Source organism: Hesperophylax consimilis, chromosome 6 (assembly GCF_061612785.1).
Source record: "Hesperophylax consimilis isolate HC1 chromosome 6, BYU_Hcon_1.0, whole genome shotgun sequence".
Lineage (NCBI taxonomy): Eukaryota > Metazoa > Arthropoda > Insecta > Trichoptera > Limnephilidae > Hesperophylax > Hesperophylax consimilis.
Window position 1 is genome coordinate 25,584,142 of NC_142841.1, and position 20,889 is coordinate 25,605,030.

The window sequence follows — 20,889 nt, forward strand, 5'->3', positions numbered from 1 at the left end:
CTTTGAAAATATCCTGTACCACACCTGCATATAAGGCCGCCGTCCCAAGGGTCGAAATAATGTAAGGAAGGACTATAAAGAATAAGGAATTGACATTAACTGAGTGCTTTAAGACCCAGCACCGAAAACTTCTGCAATGGACTGCTCTGCAAACCGTTACTATACGCATGGCCATACAGCGCTCGGTTTACGTCGATCCTTACCGACTCATGGGACGACGGCCTAATTAGTTCACAATACTAACTTTATGTATTAATGTGACTGGAAAGAATAGTAAAAAATCCTTAACATACCTATAATGAACCGAATACAAATGCGTCCAACTATAATTAATGGACATTTTTCCAAGCATATGTCATGTTTCGCATTTTTTAACAAAAAATTATCAGTGTCACTAGGAATAAAATCGAGATTTTCACAGTTCTTTGAAGGGAACTGTACATTCAAAAACAAATCTCTATTTTTTCACTAGGCATTTAACTTGATTATACCATAAAACTTTCAAATATAATAACACGAGGATCCCTATTAAGAATTCTGTCTAAGCAACCATTGTTTAATTGTTGAAAAAGTTATCGCTAGGAACAAATAATATAAAAATTGTATTTGATGTACACTTTTTCTAAGCATGTAACTAACTTTATTTTTTTCGTTTGTTTCAGTTTCAACAGCTGCTACACTTTCAAAAAGTCTAATGAAAGCCTCAGAGAACCCAAAAAAATCGCAATCAAAAACATCGTTCTTGAAATGTGAACTCAAATAAATAAAAGTCGCATGAACTTTCTGTGTAGAGATATTAATGAATTGTAATTACTTCAAAAATAAACATGAGTTCTACCCCTTTCGTTAGAGAGGAACTGACAACCTTAGCCGAAGGGGTTGTCAGAACAATAGAGACTTCGAGTGAATTAGAATGGACCAACTTGTGGCCTCACCATTATGTTGACAGTGGTGAAATTAACGACACGTTTAATCCCAACATGACAAGCAACGTGACGTTGGATTGCCGAGAGGGATTTCAGGAAGGGTCGTTTTTAGCTTCGGCCTGCTTTCAAGCAACAGTATCCTTCCTTTACTTCGCTATATTCTGCGTGGCCCTTGTGGGTAATGGGTTAGTCTGTTACGTGGTGCGCGCAAGTCCCCGGATGCAAACAGTGACCAATTATTTCATAGCCAATCTGGCTTTGGGGGATATTTTGATGTCCCTGTTTTGCGTGCCGTTCTCTTTCATGTCACAGTTGGTATTGGACTATTGGCCTTTTGGAGTTACCCTGTGCAGACTAGTGAATTATTCCCAGGCCGTGTCAGTGTTGGTGAGTGCGTACACATTGGTGGCCCTGGCGGCGGACCGCTGCAGGGCTATCACAAGTCCATTACGGCCACGGCTCTCCAAGCCAGCGGCGCAAGCTGCCATCGCAGCTGTATGGATAGGCGCTCTCGCCACCGCAGCGCCAATCCCGCTCGTGTCAGCCCTGGCTCATCCCACGCCATGGCACGAGGCTTGCCAAAGGTATGTCTAACTATTTATATAATCCTGCTGCTTAGTTACCCGTTATCTAACTTTCCATAACAACTGAACTATGCATCTTTTATGGGGAACGGAATCGAAGAAAACAGTTTAGAATAGGCTCAATAAATTATAAATTTGATACATTACATACCAAGTACCTAAGCATATCAAGAGTAAGATTAATAGAAGAGTATGTACCTTCCCTACTTACTCCTGAGGTTATGACGTATTACGAAGTTAATTACATGGTAAAATTAATGGTTTTCATCTCTATATAAATTAATTATTTAATTATGATTAATACAACGGAATTATTGTTTTTACAATATTGGAGGATGTATGTGATTGAATTACCATTAAAATAGCTTAATGAATTGTGTGCGCTGTGCTATTGTGCATTGTAGTACACCACTTTGGGAAAAGCGTGTGATGGAATTACCATTAAAGGACCTCATCAAACTATGCCCACTGTGCTATTGTGCATTGTTGCATACTTTGGGGAAAGCGTGTGATTGATTTTTCATCGATAAAGCTTTTTGAATGGTGTGTCATTGTGCTATTGTACACTATTGTACGCTTTAGGGAAAGCGTGATTGGATTACCAATTAGAGGTTAAAGCTATTCGTAGGAAGCGTATATTTATGTGAGTATTTTATATGAGTATGTTTTGGAAAGGGATAGAGTAAGTAGGAGCCCTTTATTGCAATATGTTAAACTACATTATCTTATCACATTCATCATCTTCCCACTGATTAACTTTCCAGTCGCGAGGGACAGACATAATCGTGATAATACATCATTGTTTTAGTTATCCTTAATATGTTCCTGCTATTGTTTAGGCCACTATTGTTCCAGTCTCTCTAAGTTTTCTGTCGCGTCGGTTAACCGATATAATTTTGAGAAATGAGATTGTTCCGTAGAGGTAAAACCTTGAACAATTTAGAAACCATCGAAAAAGGTATATAAAATAAACAGTTTTTAATTATTTTATGATAAATAATTCATTAATAGGGGTATTAGAAAAAGTAACAAAAGTTTTTTTTAAACTATACTACAAACGTTTTCTGACGAATTAGACCACATCATTACAATTTGAGATACCACGTTTCGAGGACTTAAAGTCAAACAACGTTATCTACTAAAACGTAATATACAGGTCTTAAAGTCAAATAACGTTATCTAAAACAAAACATGCAATTATCCAAATTTATTAAGATAATATAATCAAAAAATTTGAAACCCACCTGTCAAAAGGATATCAATACAATATCAAAATTCCAAAATGTAATACCAAAAAAATGCAAAATAACTATACCTATTTAGGCATTGATGTATTATACTAGATTAGCCCTGTCTAGCTAAATTCATTTTTAAAATGACCCCACATAGCGTACCTCACAAATATGGAGATGAACTTAACAACCCAACTCTGTTTAAACTCCTTGTACAAGCGTTCAAACTCGTAAGCAAAACCACGGAGAATTTGTTGTCAGAGGTGTTGTAATATGGACATAAAGCCAAAAAGAAACTAACACTTACAGCAAATTTTATGCGCTGAATAAAGGCTGAATCAGGAAAGAATTGATAAATAATACAAAATGATTTTAATTTAATTTATATTTTGGTTTTGAATTCTATACAGGTCCTATAGAACCAAAAACGTATATATTTTTACTATTGTGAATAGGTTTTTTTTTAATTTACCACAGTATTTACAAAGAATGATATATAATTATTGAAGAAAGCAATCACTTTGTGACTTGAAATCATTTAATTTAATTTGGTTTTATGCCCAGTCTGGCTTTTGCATGCATTTTAAAACAGAATATATCTTGTAAGCTGTCGAAAGTGATACAAAATAATTAAAACTGATGAATATAAAATAATATTAGTTAAAAATTTAACAGTAACATAAAATTATAGAGACTAGAACAACACTACGTATCATTTAATAATTATACTACTATCATTCAATTAAAAGTTATTTTGTCTTCAACCACTTTGTTAGAATTAAGAAATTGTGTCAACTAGTTTTGGTCAGCTAGTTTCTCAACCTTCTTCAAGATAGAATTATTGAAAACTAACCTAAGTACTAAAACTAACCTAACGACTTTACATTAAACATAATGTAAGATTAACCTAAAGAGAGAGATAAATCATAATATATTGCGGGTTCACAAGCGAGCTGAACCACGAATTATGGGAAAGGAACGAAGCAACCTAATTGAATAAGCAACAATGATTATGACAGAGCTTCAGAGAGCGTATGGGTAAGGGTTAAGGGGGGTGGAGATTACATGATTACAATATATACTTATTTATTTATTTACGCCCGTTAAATAGGATTTTACGTATTATTTACGGCATCCACGCACATCGGTTGTTGCAATTCTGATAGAGGAACAACCGGCTTTTCGATTACAAAAAAAGTTTCAGCTGGATCGAGAACCAGTCCTGTTCGAGAAAAAACAATGACGGTATCTCTTTTCGCAGGACCTGTGCCCATAGTGGACAGCGACTGTCCGATATCAGCCTGAAAACACCGACATTATCAATTAAAACCTGATCAATCCATAATAAACTTTATAAAGTTTTTTATAATTACCGGAAAAACAGGCAAAGTTTTGCAGTCTACACGTCGGAGGCCGCTTGCAGTGAGATAAATATGTTTGAAAATTATTAGAGCAAACGCGGTTTCCTGCTGATGGTACCCAGTTATTATCACATAATTTAATTCGGATTGTTTCTAACCATTTCTCCATTTTTTCCGGTTTTGTGGGGAAAGCTAAGCGAAAATACCCATTAAAAAATGAGTTCATTAAATGACTCAAATTTATTTCTATCAATTCTTCTACAAAAAATCGAAAAGGCGAAGCAGATATTACCCAAAAGGCAATAACGACTTAATACAACCCTGATTGGCAAAATGCACGGACCAAATAATTCACACACACTTGAGCTGTCACGCGTGTCAACGCTAGATGACTAATACATCAATAATTATCACGCATTGGTTGCGTGATATTTGTATATCCGCACGTGATAATAATTAACATGAATCACCCTATTGGTGGATTCCTTGTGGGTGTGTTATTCATGTGACGTCAGGAATTTTACCAGCAAAAATAGCTGACAAGCAAAATAGCTTAACTCCAGAGCAACAAAAGGTAAAACGCAATGCACAGTGCCCATTTCGCATTGCGACACAATGCGTGCGCCTTTTCATAAATGTGCACGTGAACCAAACCAAAATTGTGTTGGGGTTATTTTTCAATGGTTATGCCGTGTCTAGTCTTATTTAGTCTATGTATTTAGGAATTAAGTATTTCAACAACCTTCCGATTGAAATAAAGAAATTAAACATACTTAAACTAAAACTGAAGTTACACTTTCAGAAATAATTAACCAAATAATTGCCTGTTTTTCCCTTTATGGATATTTATTATCAGTCTATACTCATCTCCACTATATTTAGATATTCCTTATTATCATTAATCATCTCCACTGTATTTAGATGTTCCTATTTTTCTTATAATTAGTGTAACTCGCTCACCAAGCACAAGAACCAGTTTCTTCATTGGTGAGATTGCGAACATAAAAATATTTTGTAACCATATGTAAAGTACATACCTGTACCCACTCAAATATTTAAATAAAAAATAAAAAAATTTAAAAAATATAACATTTTCAGGGCATAGTGTCAAACTACGTTATCTCCAAAACACATCCCAATATATACAAAAAATTTCTACGTCTTTTTGTATGTAGCATTTTTTTACTTTAATACATCGAATTATACATTTTTTGTATGCTATTTATTTGGCTTTTTTTAATTTAGTGATAATTCATTACAAAATAATAAGAACAATATTTATAATATATTATTCCCAGTTAGTTAAAAAAAATCATTTCGGTAAAGAAATTTAAGAAATAGAATGATTTTATAGTTTTTGTAAATATAGTTATTTGATTTGAAGCTCTCGAATTTAAAAATAACAATTATTCGCTCTTGAAATTTAATGCATGTTTATGGTGGTGATCTAATAAATCATCACAATGATAATTCATCACATGTGTAAAAAAATTTATAAAGTCATGGAAAGTTATGAAACAAAAACTTTATTAACTGGGCTAACAAGGTTATGTTAGGTTGGGTTAGGTTAGGTTAAAAAAAAATTTCATCGTTTCTAATGACTTTATATCACAAGTGTGTTGAATTGTCACTGTGTTAAGTTTTTATGGAACAGTTTATGGCAGGTTCCTCCTAAAGTATCTAACTAAAAAAATATGATTCTAGGATATAAACAGTAGGATGAAAGAGTGGGGACAATTAGACGAAAATAGAAAATAAAAATTTGGGTTATTGAAATTTATTCCTATAAGAAAAATACAAATAAAATCAATTCAGAAAATGGTACTTGGGAATAAGATATACGAATATGTTATCAAGCCTGTAATTAGCAGATAGCTTTAATTTACTTTAGTTTGTTCAATTTACTTTTATCAGGAATATTACCCCTTGCGCCATTGAAAATAAATTGGTTTATTTAATTAAATAAAAACAAATTAACTCTACTTAAAACCAAGATGTGACCCCAGATACAGTTATCTCTATAATAGCATTATTTTTTTTAAATATATATTTTATATACCACCACAGAAGAAGCACAAAATATTATCTTCGTGAAATTAGGGTTTATGCTTCTCCTGAAACCTGAACAACGTACTAGTGCATATTTTCTTTTTACGTACATACTATACTCAAAAAGCAAAATTAAGAATGTTAATTTTTCTGACTTCACCACGAAGTTAGTTAAGACCTCTTAAGTTGAGATGTTAAAAGGAATTCAGCTTTGTGTTTTAACATAAATTAAGAAATACCCGTTTAAGTTCCTCGATGTAAGTATTAGATTTGTTTCGCGAACAGGCAACCATTTGGACTCGAAATTTTTTTTTATTTTTTTATTAACAAAATTTTTGATACACATGCAATTCAGGTACATACATAGTAATATAGAATGAAAGAGTAACAAAAAAATCCCACAAAGGCGAAGCCTGAGCGTGGGTATTATAGTGTAAGGATAAAACAGTGGTGTTTAAAATATTTTTTTTTTAAACTTGTAAAAAGTATCTATAGAGATCAATGTGATTGGTTTTTTTTACAGAAACACATACACACACACCCTCACACACATACGCACACACACACACACACACTTCTTAACTGCTTGTATATCTTGCTTTGAAAAGAAACTTGCGGATGAGCTAGAATCTTTTATCTTACTTTTTCATACAAATACCATACACATCAGTGATTTCCCATACACTTACATGAATGACCATGCGCTACTAGAGATTTTCCCAAAATGCATAAATATGGGAACGTAAACGTTAGATGTTAGATATTCAATTCTAACAGAAAATACAATAAAGTTTAAACTATTCAGTACGGATGCTTAAAGTGGAAGTTTACTAATGCCAATTTTTTAAAATAGCATCGAAAGGAAGAAATACTGAATCAACATTTTATGTGCTGATAAAACCGCTTTATATATTTTTTTTTGGACAGCTATTAACTTTTGACAGGTATTCGAGCAAATATCTTCGCACGGTCGGCAATAAATGACTTACTGAAGTATCTACACAATTTCTTTTGAGACTTTGTCCCTTCACTTGTTCAAGTAGTTGTGCTTGTGGAGTTCATCAAGTATTTTTCCAGTGAGTGATGTAACAAAAAGCACAATGATATTTTATTTTCAGTCAAAAAAAAGTCTCAATCAATCTTGGAATTTCAACTAGCTATAATATATGAACCAACCATTTTAAAGATACATCCTAAAAAACATATTTTGAAAACATTTTTTTTCTAGGGGGAGAAAATTTCCCAATACAATTTCTGCTTATCAGCTTGTAGTTTTTGGTTTCTTAAATACATTTGCCAGCGTTTCACAAAATGGTCAAAATAAGGACATTCAATCATTACTTTACCAAGTATTGATAAATGTACAATTTTTCTAAATACTCGTACGTAGAAAATAGTTACTTTTTTTTTTTTTTTTTTTTTTTTATATTTACTCCACACAGGAGGCCCTGAAGAAAATAATTTCCCTCAGGGCCTATGTCATCTTTGGGGATGCTGTGTGGAGGGTCTTTTGTGGAGAGGAAGGAGTGAACATGGGTCTTGAAGAGTCCCATGTTGTAGGAGGGAGGAAACACAGAGGCCGGCAGTTCGTTCCACAGCCGAGCTGTTGAACTTAAGAACGAATCATAGAAGCGACCCGTTCTCATGTGACAAGTGTCAACTGTGTACAAATGTTGGGCGCGCGTTTGGCGTGTATCCCGACTACGCACCGGTGCCGAAGGGATCAATGACGCTAGTTCCTCAGAGCATCTTCCATTGTAATACCGATAGAACAAGGACAGCATACCTACCTGACGCCTGTGCTCTAAAGATTGCAGTCCGTTTGTTAAGATTGGGGAATCTATCAAACGGACCGCCCGTTTCTGCACAGAGTCAAGGGTTTTTTTCAGGTATTTTGGGGCTCCAGACCAGAGATGGCTGCCAAATTCGACAGTAGGGCGCACTTGCGATTTGTACAGGGTGAGCAGTTGTGTACTATTAAAGTATCTGCGGGCCCTGTACAGTACGCCCAGCTTCTGAGAGGCCAACTTTACTCTAGCTTCGATGGAGCCCCCGTACCTGAGCTGGTCACTTATAGTTACACCAAGCATATCAATGGAAGGCCTGTTCGGAAGATTGCTTCCGTTGAAGGAGACTAGATTGTCATTTGGATCCCTTTTAGACGTAATCAGACAGGATTGGGTCTTTGAAACATTAAATTCGACGAGATTATTTTTACCCCAGGAGGAAATACTCTCGAGATAACCGTCCATTCTCTGCTTCAAAGCCCTCCGAGCCGTTGGAGTTTGTGTGCCCTTTGGGGGCTTGTCAAACAAAAAGCTATCATGAACTGTACTGTCATCCGCGTAACAATGAATCGGTGCACATGTCAAAAGGTCATTGATGTGCAACAAAAACAAAGTCGGAGACAGAACCGATCCCTGTGGGACGCCAGCATTTATGGAGTGCGAGGAAGAGGTGAAACCGTCAGCAACCGCCTGAATCGACCTATCCCTTAAAAAATCAGCAATCCACGTACACAGGGATGCGGGAAGTCCGTAAGAATGCAATTTGTTGACAAGTCCTCGGTGCCAGACCCGGTCAAAGGCCTTGGATATGTCTAGTGCGACCGTTTGGGTCTCACCGTGACGTTCCAGGCACCGCCCCCAAACATGCGTCACATACGCGAGAAGATCACCGCACGAGCGGTTCCGCCGGAATCCGTATTGACGGTCGTTGATAATTTTGTTCTTCTCGAGGTATGTGAGCAGTTTGTCGTTGATCACACGTTCCATCACTTTGGACAGAACTGATGTGATCGCTATGGGGCGGTAGTTGGCCGGGTTGGAGCGGTCACCTTTCTTGGGAATAGGGTGAATTACCGCTTTTTTCCAACCAGAGGGCACAGTGCCACACTTCAGGGACATTTTGAAGAGCTTTGTCAAAACTGGAACTATTTCCGCAGCACACCTCTGCAATACCAGGGCAGGTATTCCATCAGGTCCACTAGCTTTGTTAACATCGAGCCCCCGTATGACGTGGAGTACATCCCGATGCCGGATCCTCAGCTTTTTCATATAGAAGCCGCAGTGAGGAACCGACGGCGGAACAGCACCCCCGTCGTCGAGGGTCGAGTTTTCCGCAAACATTTTCCCTAAAAGGTTTGCCTTTTCGGTGGCGGTGTTTGCTAGTGAGCCGTCAGGTCTGGTAAGAGGTGGCAAACTGGGTTTGCAAAAATTTCGACCTATTGAGCCCGCAAGCGACCAGAATGCTCTGCTGCCATGCGGGCAGGCAGCCAGCTTTTTGCTGATCTGCAGGTCGTGTTCGAATTTTGACCTATTGATGATTCTCTTGCATTCCTTTGCCGATTTGTTGTATGCTGATCTGCTTTCGGGCGTTCGAGATGTGTTGTAGGCTCGGAAAGCCGCGTTTTTTCGTCGAACTGCTTCGGAGCATTGTCGACTGAACCACGGCTTTGAGCCCACACCAGTTTCTTTAGTAGTCGATTGTATGAAGCCATCCATCGCCGAATTGATGACTTCACCAATCTCCTGGGCACATCTTGAAGGGTCCGAAGTCCGAAAACAAACAGCTGACCACGGAAAAGCATTGAAATGGGCCCGCATACCGAACCAATCTGCTGACCTATAGTGCCACACTTTTCTCCTCAGCCTCTCATTGGTTGGTCTGAGGCTAACGGGGATTGATGTCGTCACTAGGCAGTGGTCAGATGATCCCAGAGGCGCTGTGACGTCAATCTTATAACCGTGTGGCACAGTAGTTAAGAATAGGTCTAACAGATTGGAGCGGTGAGTCTGGACATCAGGAACCCTTGTAGGCTCCTGAACCAATTGCTCTAATCCGTAGCAAATGGCAAAGGATTCCGCCTGTCGGCCAGCCGAGTCCGTTGGGCCTGAGAACTTCAACCATGGTTCGTTATGAACGTTGAAGTCCCCCAGAACAACAAACTCGGCCGAAGGGTAGCGCGGCAAGAGATCATCAATAGTATCGCTCAAATGTTTGAAGAGCTCGGAAGTGTCTGATTCGCTATGGTTCGGTGAGCGGTATAGACATGCGTAGAATCTTGCCGTACTGGCAAGATTGACGCGCACCCACATTACGTCGAATCTGGAGTTTTCCAGACTCAATAGTCGCACACAGTTGACGTCAGCTCGACTATAGAGGCAGACTCCTCCTTTCAGTCGGAATTTGCTTGCGAGGGTAAAGCCCGGGCAGTCCAGATAGGAGGAGTCTGGCGGCTCGGCTATCTGAGTTTCGGATAGGAAAAGAAGGTTGGGACGTTGGGACAAAAGATGGTGATGGACGGAATTTAAATTTGTGTGCAGGCCGCGAATGTTGGCAAAATTTACCAACAGTTTTGGCCCGCACCGGGGACGCCTGCTACTCGCCGCTGTAAAGATGTTATGTTTGTTTTTATGTATATTCATGATTTTAATTTTTTTTTTTTTTTAAGGGTATGAAGTGAAAGGAAGGTCTGGAATGGAAAGGTGTGAGGGGTGGGTAGGAATATGGGGTTCAGGCTGTCCAGGAGTGATGAGCGTTTGGTTCCAGCCCACCCACTGCGGTGCTAGGCGATAGGCTGGGAGAGTCCGGCTGGAGAGGGCATCCAATGCGCCCCAAACGCTGCTGCTGGGTCCCCTCCGGTCACGAACCGGCACAACAGCAGTGGCGGGGTTTTTACACTCGCTGATGGGGCAGCCCACCCTTAGTCGTGAGCCTGAGGGTCGGGCCCCTGTACTATCGAGCGGCCCGGACAGCGGTAACCGGTTGTAAAGGGTCTCCCTCAACCAGCATCTCCCAACCGGCCCGCCACGCAGAAGGTGGGCCGACGCACCCGCCACCAAGACCTGGGCAAACCTTAACCCATGAACCCGGGCACCCCTGCTAAGTCACCAAACGTAGCGAACCACTTGGGGTGACCTGTGGCAGAGGTGTTGGTCATCCAATAAATGGTTCCCAGGGCGGCGGTACCCATTCCCGCCTACCAAATTGTAAGTAACCTACTTAATCGTGTGGTAAGATGAACTCATAAGATATAAATATCTACATGGTAAAATTACATAAAATAAACCATTTCGACCAACTTCTACGCTAAATTTAACTATACCATAAGTCCATAATGCGTATGTCCTGTTGTTGGACGTCTGGGTGTCTGATTTGAGTTTACAGTCCAGAGGCATCATTTTTTATAACTGCAAATATATTATGATAGCACAATCCAAATAATTGATTTTTGATGTATGTTATTATATCCTTCTTGTAACTGTACTCCGTGCAATTTAACAATTTAACTATTGAAAACAATATTAGCGATCTCTAAACGAAAATCTGAAACAGAAAAATCAGAAAAAGATACGGTCACATCTAGGACCATGCCCTGGCAAGGCACGGGTCCTGAGTTCATGTTCTAGATATAATCGTATCTTTTTCTGTTTCAGATTTTCGTTTAGAAATCGCTAATATTGTTTTCAATAATTAAATATTACAATTTGAGATTTTACTCATTAAGTTATTTAAAAAATAAAACATCTACAATTAATTGCATGGCGTATCAGAAACCATTATTTTTGATACGCCATGCAGTTATTGTAGATTAATTAATTATTAATTATTATTGTAGAGTCATTTATACCAAAAAAATAGCTTCCTTGCGAGAGCCCCGAAGGGGTGACAATAAGTCACTCATACCGGGACGGGAAAGTGGTGGGTCCCTTCAATGTCCACATTTCCGCACTTCCAAAAATGTTGTTAATCAAATCAGGACTAACGAAAACAAATTAATCACAGTCCACATATTACCTATCTCTTTCTAACTAATTCACAATAATCTAAACATTTCTTTCTTAAAAAACTATGAATCTGAAAAGTGGCATAGTTTAGTGATTTTATGGATATATTATGTCAAATACTGTATAATTTATTATTCTAGGGTATGATGTGATTATATGACATAAAAGGTAAATTATTAAAACCTTACAAAAAGCTTAAAATATTCTAAATTTGTTTGTTTTCTTTGATCAAAGTGCTTAAATAAAAGAGCCGAAATAAATTTAGAATAAATTTAATGTCAAAGGTGAAAAGGAGATTAAAAGAGCTACATTTCCTCGTCTTTTTACTTCCTCGTTCACTCTTTAAATAACAAAATTTGCCACATTACATAATTTTCTTAAAATGTTATTTAAGTGTGTAACAAATTTCAGTGAAGGAAATAAATTCTATTCATCCATGCTTCCCTTCAATTAAATATGAAAAGACCTAAGAAAAACATAATAATACTAGCTTTAGATTTTTAAAATTCAACAGTTTTTTAAAATATATATATTTTTTTTTGGTTTGACTGGGAATCGAACTTTCCTCCCTAGGAACTGTAGTAGCAACAAAATCGAGATTAAAAGATGTATTTAAAAAAAAAATGATAATTTTGTTTACTGCAATCTAACAAAATAAACCTTTTTATGTTATGAAAACGATTTTTTTTAAAATCACGTTCAAGAAATGAACAACCAATATTAAAAACTCACGATTTAAAAGTGCGGAAGAAGAGAAACAACTTCATGGTATTTTCTTGCCTACTTATCTTATCTACACATATACTGAAGAATAGAGCCTTCCAGGAAGGATTTATCTGATGTCCTCGGATGTACGTGTTTCATGGAATATTTCCCTTGTTTTCTTTTCCTTACAGGAATTTCCATTCGTTTATATTATCAAAACATATACGAATAACTTAATAATAATAATATATGGCAGATACTCGATTGAAAAATTAGTCGCAAACTCTGCTACAGAAAAGAAAGACTCACATGGAGACATCACAGTCAAACTGCAAAACTAGTCGCAAACTCTTCTACAGAAAAGAAAGACTCACATGGAGACATCACAGTCAAACTGAAAAACTAGTCGCAAACTCTGCTACAGAAAAGAAAGACTCACATGAAGACATCGCAGTCAAAATTAAAAACTAGTTACAAACTCTCCTACAGAAAAAAATACTCATATAGAGACATCACTGGCAAAATTAAAAACTAGTCCCAAACTCTGCTACAGAAAAAAAAGACTCGCATAGAGACATCACAGTCAAACTGAAAAGACGCAATTTTCTTCAGTATTCGACTGTTATTTGTTTGATCGAGTTCAAGTGCTTTAGCAAACACCCTTCGGTCGGGCAAATGGTGGGTGGGCACACAATTGGGTACTCTTATTGTTTCGACTGTATGCATTATAAAAGAAGGTAAGTTAAGTTATCCGTCCATGTTAATGCAGGTATTACTGTCATTAATACCAAAATAGTTAAAGACCCATCTCATGTAGGTACCTCATATGATTTTACATCTGAATGATTTATTGAAAAAAGATGTATTGTGTAATATGGGCTGGCGCATAATTGAACAACGTTCTTCAGAATTTAGCTAAACGGAATAAATTAAATTTAAAACTTTGTATCTGTTTTCTAAACAGTTTCTTTTGTTGTATTATTCCATTTTATCTGTTTTGGAGTCAATCAGTTAAGGATATCTATATTTTATTATTTTCAATTTCTGAAATTGTTGCCAAGATACACAAATAATTGCGAGTTCTATTTTGTGAATGTACAATTCACGAAATTCCTATTTATATTGAAGCCTTTGAAATGTGAATTGGAATGTGGAATGTCTCTTTTTTATAAGGGTTTATTGATAAATATCAAACGCTTGCTTTTATTTAAAAAAGCACAATATTATGAAGGAACGTGGCACAAGACTGACTAATAATCGTGGTGAATATTCAATACAATTGTTATACAATAACGTCAAGTAGATACTGATATTTAACAGCCATAAAATAGTTACACGGAAAGAAAAGAAGAAAAAAAACTAGATGCGGTGGCTGAGTTGGCATCGCGTTTGGGCCTAGTATGTTCAATTCCTCGGCTGACTAAGTCCTCCATCATAAAACAAGCAACATTTTCCGCTTACTGTAGTGATAGTAGTAGATTTCAAATATGTTCAGGTTATTCGTAACCTGAACATATTTTTCTTTCTTTCAAAAATAAAAAATAAAACTTTATAGATGTGTGCATTTAAAATATACTTTAATATGTATAAAATGGAATATATAAATTTCAAACATTATACTTACTTTTATTTGGAGAATATGCAAGAAAACTTTCACTTTAATACAATTAATTAATTATAATACAATTTATCTCGTTAAGAATAAACGTTCCTATAAAGTAACAAAAAATGACATTTCGGATTAATTTCTTGCTTAATATAAACGTTTGTATCTTGGATTTTTATTAACCTGCATGTATATAAATATTTCGAGTCTAATTGCGAAAAAAGAGTTTTTTTTTTCGGAACCGCTTGACCTCATTTGAGAAATTATTTCTCGTGTTTCATGCGGTAACAGTAAATTATAAAAATAAGTCATATCTGCCATAACCTCACTTTTATAAGACGGGAATCTCATGTATCAGTTTGCGAAAATGTGACGTTGCCAGCTCTTTCGCAGCCCAGTTAAAGATATTTTTTATTAGTAATAATTCAAAATAGGGCTTGGATAGCCTTTATTCAATGTGTAACTAAAACACCGTTTAACGGCAGGGAGTGTTTTTTTATTATTAAAGCTTTAAATTTGAAAGACTTTCATTAAGTAAGCATAAACCAGAAATGAGATATTTTTAAAATGACGCGAGATGAGATGAAGAGAAAGAATACATTAATAAATTGAACTTTCTCGCGGTGAATCCCTAGTAATATGGACTGTTTATATATTATGGTATACTCTATATTTAATAGTTTATTAAATAAAAATAATAGAAAGCTTTGAAAACAAAAGTGATTCATTACTGTCCACTATATATTCACTAGGAATATTAAGTTTATTATTTATATCTTCAAAATTCATGCCATTTTTATTTTTTCACCTGTATGACCGTTTAATATTCAGTATGGCCATTTGCTAAAATTAATTATTCGGAATCGCCGCAAGCTTTTCTCTCAGTATATTTATGTGAATACTGCAGAAGAGTCCCAACTGCTCCAAACCCTGTGGAGCTAGTGAGAGAATGGCATCCCAAATTGTAAGGTAGTGCAAATAGGAAGGAAATAGAGAAGAGGAAGGTGATAAAGTACCTGGCTAATCATAGCTGATTACCAAACCCGGCTAAAACTATTTCAAGCAACATTTCACTACTGAATGGTTGTCTTACACCGGGGTGAAACGTCACGCAAATAAATCTACTATGTATTATTTTTAAGGAATAAATTGCCGGGATTTGAATCCCCGACCTCTGAATTGCTAGTCGAGAACCTTACCCCTCAACCACGGCAGCCGCTTGTTCTTTAACAAATAAATTTTAATTATTTAAATTAACATTAACAAAGACTCTGTTTGATTATATTTGAGGATTTTATTTTGGCTTGTGTCATTTTTCAGTAATAAATTACGTTTTAATTTACTTTAAGTCACTGGAAATCTTTGTCTTATAGCAGAGAGTATATTAAAAAAATAATTATTAAAGCCTTATCTGTAATATAAGTGCTTTTCACTTAACAATAATTGTGAGATTATTAGGTTTTTAAGTACCCAACGGCTGAGACGAAGCCGATTTTTGTTGTGTTTTTGATAATAATCTGAACTAGGTATTTAATTACTTATAACCAGGGCTGACCCTGAGTGAAACGGCTCCTGGCACTGTACTAGGTGTTGGGTATTATCAGCGCCTTGGCTTCTTCACTCCTTGGCAAGTCAGCGCCAGTAGAGCGGATTGCTCAACTGCGCCCGCACAGGGCCGGCCCTACTTGTACCCACATTTTTTGTATAACGAGTTGGTATTCACTGAGGAAATACTGAAGAACAAGAGTCATGGTACATTTTTCCTAGTGTTGCCCGTTTGACTCCCGAGACGCATGCGGTTTGTCATGTTTGGTTAGCATGCGTCTAAACCAAAGGTTCCCAATCTTTTTTGCCCCGTCGACCACTAGCCAAATTTTTTTTTTTCCGTAGATCCCCTGCTTGCCGAATATTGAATTTTCCTTAAACTATTAACGTCCCATGTGATAATCATTTATTTTTTTAGTAAAAAGATTCCCTTCCCTTTCCTGTCCTACAACCGGGTGGCTGTATTGTTCCCCTGTCTTTACACTGTGCAGACAGGGGCGCCCTTGTGAGGTATTACACCAAATGAAAATGGAGCAGGATAAGCAACGGGAATTTCTTTCTGTAGCTAGCCCTACAGAAATGCCCCTTAAGTTCTTTGACAGTGTTTATTCCAGTCACTTCTTCTTGTCACATGATAACCGATTCTTCAACGTTCCATTTCCATAGTCAAAATGTCCTCAAACTTTGTTTTGAAGCCTGTGTGAAGTGCATTTAAATGTTGAACGTCATTATTACCCTGGGCGTTTTTCAAAAACAAGTTGGGGAACTAGGAAAATTTGCGGCTTCCAATGTGCAATGTTTTGCTTGAATAATTAATTCTGACGATAAAAGGAATGTAGATTCTATTTGTATACCTAAATTAACAACTTTAGGAAATATAAAAATACAAATATCAGATAAGTAATTTCTCAGTCTATTATATTTGTGTTAATTCTATTGTGTCATTTACGGAACTCCCAAATGTTGACTTCCTGTAAATGGAGGTCCGCTCGTGTGTACCCCCATTTGAATCTCGTGGACCCCCAATTTTTTTTCTCGCTGACATAGACCCCCAGCATGCCGATATCGACCCCTGGGGGTCTATATAGACCACTTTGGGAACCTCTGGACTCTAAAAGATTCAATGGAGGTAACATCATTTTGGTTCAACATTTCTTTAAAAACAGACGCGGTGAGGTAAGGTATCACAATGTTTTCGTATCGAGGGGGGGCTAATAATAACTTCGTTTTTCATTTGACAAATAAAATTTCAAACTTAATTTACAAGACTAAAATTTTTCGTAGAATAATAAAAATTGTATCTTTTTCTTTGTTTTAAAGGACTCTAACTGAATTAAAAATACATAATTCACGATATCACGCCTCTCATTCAACGTTAATTTAGGTATGAATCCGGAAAAAACACATTTTGATAGATGCAAATAAAAAATTTCTTACACGTGTGAATTTTTTTAATTTTACCACTTTTTAATAACCTTAAAAAAGCAGAGCATTCAATAATGAATACATTGATATACATACATAACAGAATTTGTGTAAAATAAACATTCACGGAAATATTTATTGCGATGACAAAAATGATGTCAACAAATGACCATAGAATGTACTGTGCTATCTCCATAGATATCTAGGAAAAGATGGGAGACATCTCATAATAAACCGAAAACTACTTAAATAGACTAGTGATGTAACCTCCTAAAAATGTGCCAAATAAGGTCAAGTGGGGATTTTTTACAAGTGAATAATATGAATGATTGATGTTTCTATTACCGTGACAAACAAATTCCTACATATCAGTAGTAGCTGAAAGTGTTAAAACTCAAACGGAACAATAAAGCGCAGTTCTTTGAGTTCACATCGGTAAACAAAAATTACAGGAAAAACTTTTATGCTTTTAGATCTAGGACAAGAGTTTGGCAAAGAATATTCTGCACGAAATTTTTAAACTGAATTGAACTCCTTGGCCAAACGGCTAGATCTCTGGTTCTGAACAAAATGTTTAGCTTCACAGTGTTCTAGATTTTAGAAACATTGAAAGGGCTTATTAAAACAATTGGAACGAAGTATTTAATCATCAGTACAATGGATTTCCGCTAAGATTAAAAAATTTCAAAGAAACAAAGGTTTATTACTATTTATGTATTTATATAAGTAATAATATATTAAAATATTTACAATAACATTTACAATTCATTTTTCCTAATAAGCTTAATAAAACTCATATCGGAAAAAACAACATTACTTCATCTTAAAACCAATATTAGTTTAACATGAGAAAACTAATTTAAAATAAGTTCATTGAAAAGTGTACATAGATTTTAAAACAGACTTATCACAGTTGATTGTTAACACTATTCCCGTCTCATTTTCATCCTCACTTACTCAGCCACCCAACACTCCTCAAATTAGGGATGGGATGGCTTCAGCCTGTCGCAAAGAATCGCAATTAATAAAATAAGTACCAACTTAAAAAATACCACTGGTTGTATTTCTCGTACACTAATGAAATACTAATTTATTCTGGAAAATTCTATCGGTGGACGCGGTTTTCTTGTTCTCAGAAAATGTAAACGGATTTTCGCAATAAGGAGTTCCAGGAAAAAGTATGTGGCTTAAAATATATATTCATGTATTTCAATAAACGCTGGTTCTGAATTATTTAAAGTTATTATGTATATTTGTTGTAATACATTTTATGGGCATTTTTGCCAAAGTTTGTTCAAAGCATTAGATTTTTTCCTATTTGAAGAAAACTCACTGACACAGGGCCTATAAATCCTACTGATCCCAAATTCATGTATTTAAAATGACTGATTTTTCCATTTTTATGAATAAATTCTTTGACAGATATAATACGCCTAAATTTTGAATGAGATAGATAACAAATGGTAATATTTTTATAGTCTGAGAATGTCAAATTCTTTTAATCTCATTTATAAATCTTTGTATTTTTTATATTTTTTCAGAAACAGATTTTGAAAAATTACAGGAATTTGGAATAACGACATCAATTTTTTAAAATTTTGTCATGTAAAACTCTATCGGGTCTATTATGACTAATCGTTCGGTCTGTTAGTATAGTTTTATCATAGTATATTTTATAAAACTCATTTTCTAAAAATGAATTTGGTTCGTATTCATAATATGGTACTTTATAACGGCAGTCGATCAAGTTATGTTTAATTACCAAACTCTGGTGAATTATTTTTAAAAACTTGACTGTGCCTAAATGTATACTCGGACGGCTCTAATACAGAACATCCTGATATAATATGTTCCATAGTTTCCGGAAAAGCCAAACATTATCTACATAAATCATCAATTTGATTTGTATCTTTAATTATATGCTTCCGATATTTTTTAGTATTAATGACCCTGTCCTAAATTGCAAAAATAAATCTTTCTATTTCTGCACTCAACTTTCCAATACTCAACCATTTGTTTGATGAAAATTTGTCAACACACGTTTGGTTGAGATAATTGAAGCGTTTTGCGTGAATAATTTTATTTGACCGGGAATCTAATAATTCCTGGTTGCGATTTATAACAATGTAACTGTTATTATTTGTACTATCCTTATTCGGACAGCATATGATTCAAACTGAGCAGAATAAAGTTAATTAAACTGAGCGGCAAATACCCATTGAGAGAGTTGTATCGTATTATATATATAACCACAGCAGGCAAAATTAAGCAATTCAAGTACACAGTCCAAAGAAGAAGTTAATTACTTTTCACGCCAAAATAAAGACTTATCTCTTTCAGCAAAAATATGTGGTTGGTAAAAGAAACACATCAACCCTGAACTGTACATGAACCTTGAACTTTTACCTTAGAATGAAACTTTTTGTTCGGATGACAATTTTTTTACAAAGCCTTCAAGAGATGAAGGATGTTTTATAAATTGCTAAAATGTTTATAAAAAAAAATATTTATTGATTTAAGTTTTGTAAATACACAAGGTGTATTATTCTTATTTTATTTATTTTCTAAGTGCACAGCGTAATGAGTAAGATTGAGAAAGGGACGCTTATGTAGGTGGTTTGGGCGTGTAGAGTGAATGGACGTAAAGGAGTTTAAGGAGAGTACATAACGCGAGAAGAAGTCAGGGACTCCCGAAGAAGACATGTTACGATCTAGTGAACCTGATACTTGAGTCGGGCCATGTCAAGAGTCGGAATAACGTAAGAATATGTATGAGACGATGCACGAATGTGAATTAAGCAAGGATTGTGTGCCAAGACCGATTTGTTTGGCGGTCCCTCGTTTCTGAATACCCCTGCGGGGAAATGGCGTTATGGACAGTTCGTTACTTACTTAAATTTATCTCATAGGTTTTTTAAATCAAGGTTAATAAAATGAACCACCTGAGGATCTAATGATGGTGAAACATACATTATCAATAATAAATCATCAATTATTATTCAGCATAAATTCTAAAAAACGATTAATTTAGAAAAATCCTCTTTTTTGAGATTAGCCGAGGAGTCGAAGACGAGATAACGCTATGGTACTAGGTACTAACACGACAAAAGCGTCTTACCAATCAAAACTTTGATTGGATATTTATTCCGTTTCCGTGTTGTTCTCTTCATCTTGCGCCTTCAGAATAAAATTTGTTCCACTCTCTGCCCAACAATCTTCGAGGAATCTCCCGAATATTAACGGGGGAATGTCACGTGTCACGTGTAAACAATTCTTGTTAATTTAAGACATTACCCATAAACCCATTAAGGCAGGTTGTTACCAAAAGTTGGTGGTGCATGAGATGTAAATGAGGGTCCACGAGAGTGGATCCCATTAAGGCAGGTTGTTACCAAAAGATGGGGGTGAATGAGATACATTCTAGAATTCTGAAAAATTGAGTATTCAATTTTATGTATCATTTGGGATGGCTGTGATCAACTATCATTGATCCCTTTAATAAGCCAAAATGGTAATACGTGTAATCAAAAAGCGACCCACAAGATAATCCTCCATTCAACTCTTCTCAACATCTAATATAAAAATACTAAACAAATGTAATTGCTTTACAAGACTAAATTAAAAGACTTAAATAGGGTTCTTATCTTATTCTTCTTCATTCTTCTTC

General features: G+C 35.8%; 1 protein-coding gene across 1 annotated transcript in view; it reads left to right on the top strand.

Moving 5' to 3' along the window:
* The first annotated feature begins 980 nt into the window (after positions 1 to 980).
* LOC149423124 (RYamide receptor-like) overlaps positions 981 to 20,889 on the top strand; it is a 105,859-nt gene continuing 85,950 nt past the window's right edge. The window contains exon 1 of the mRNA XM_089633049.1: positions 981 to 1,510. Within this exon, the coding sequence (XP_089489175.1) occupies positions 981 to 1,510 (530 nt within the window). The remainder of the gene's footprint in view (positions 1,511 to 20,889) is intronic.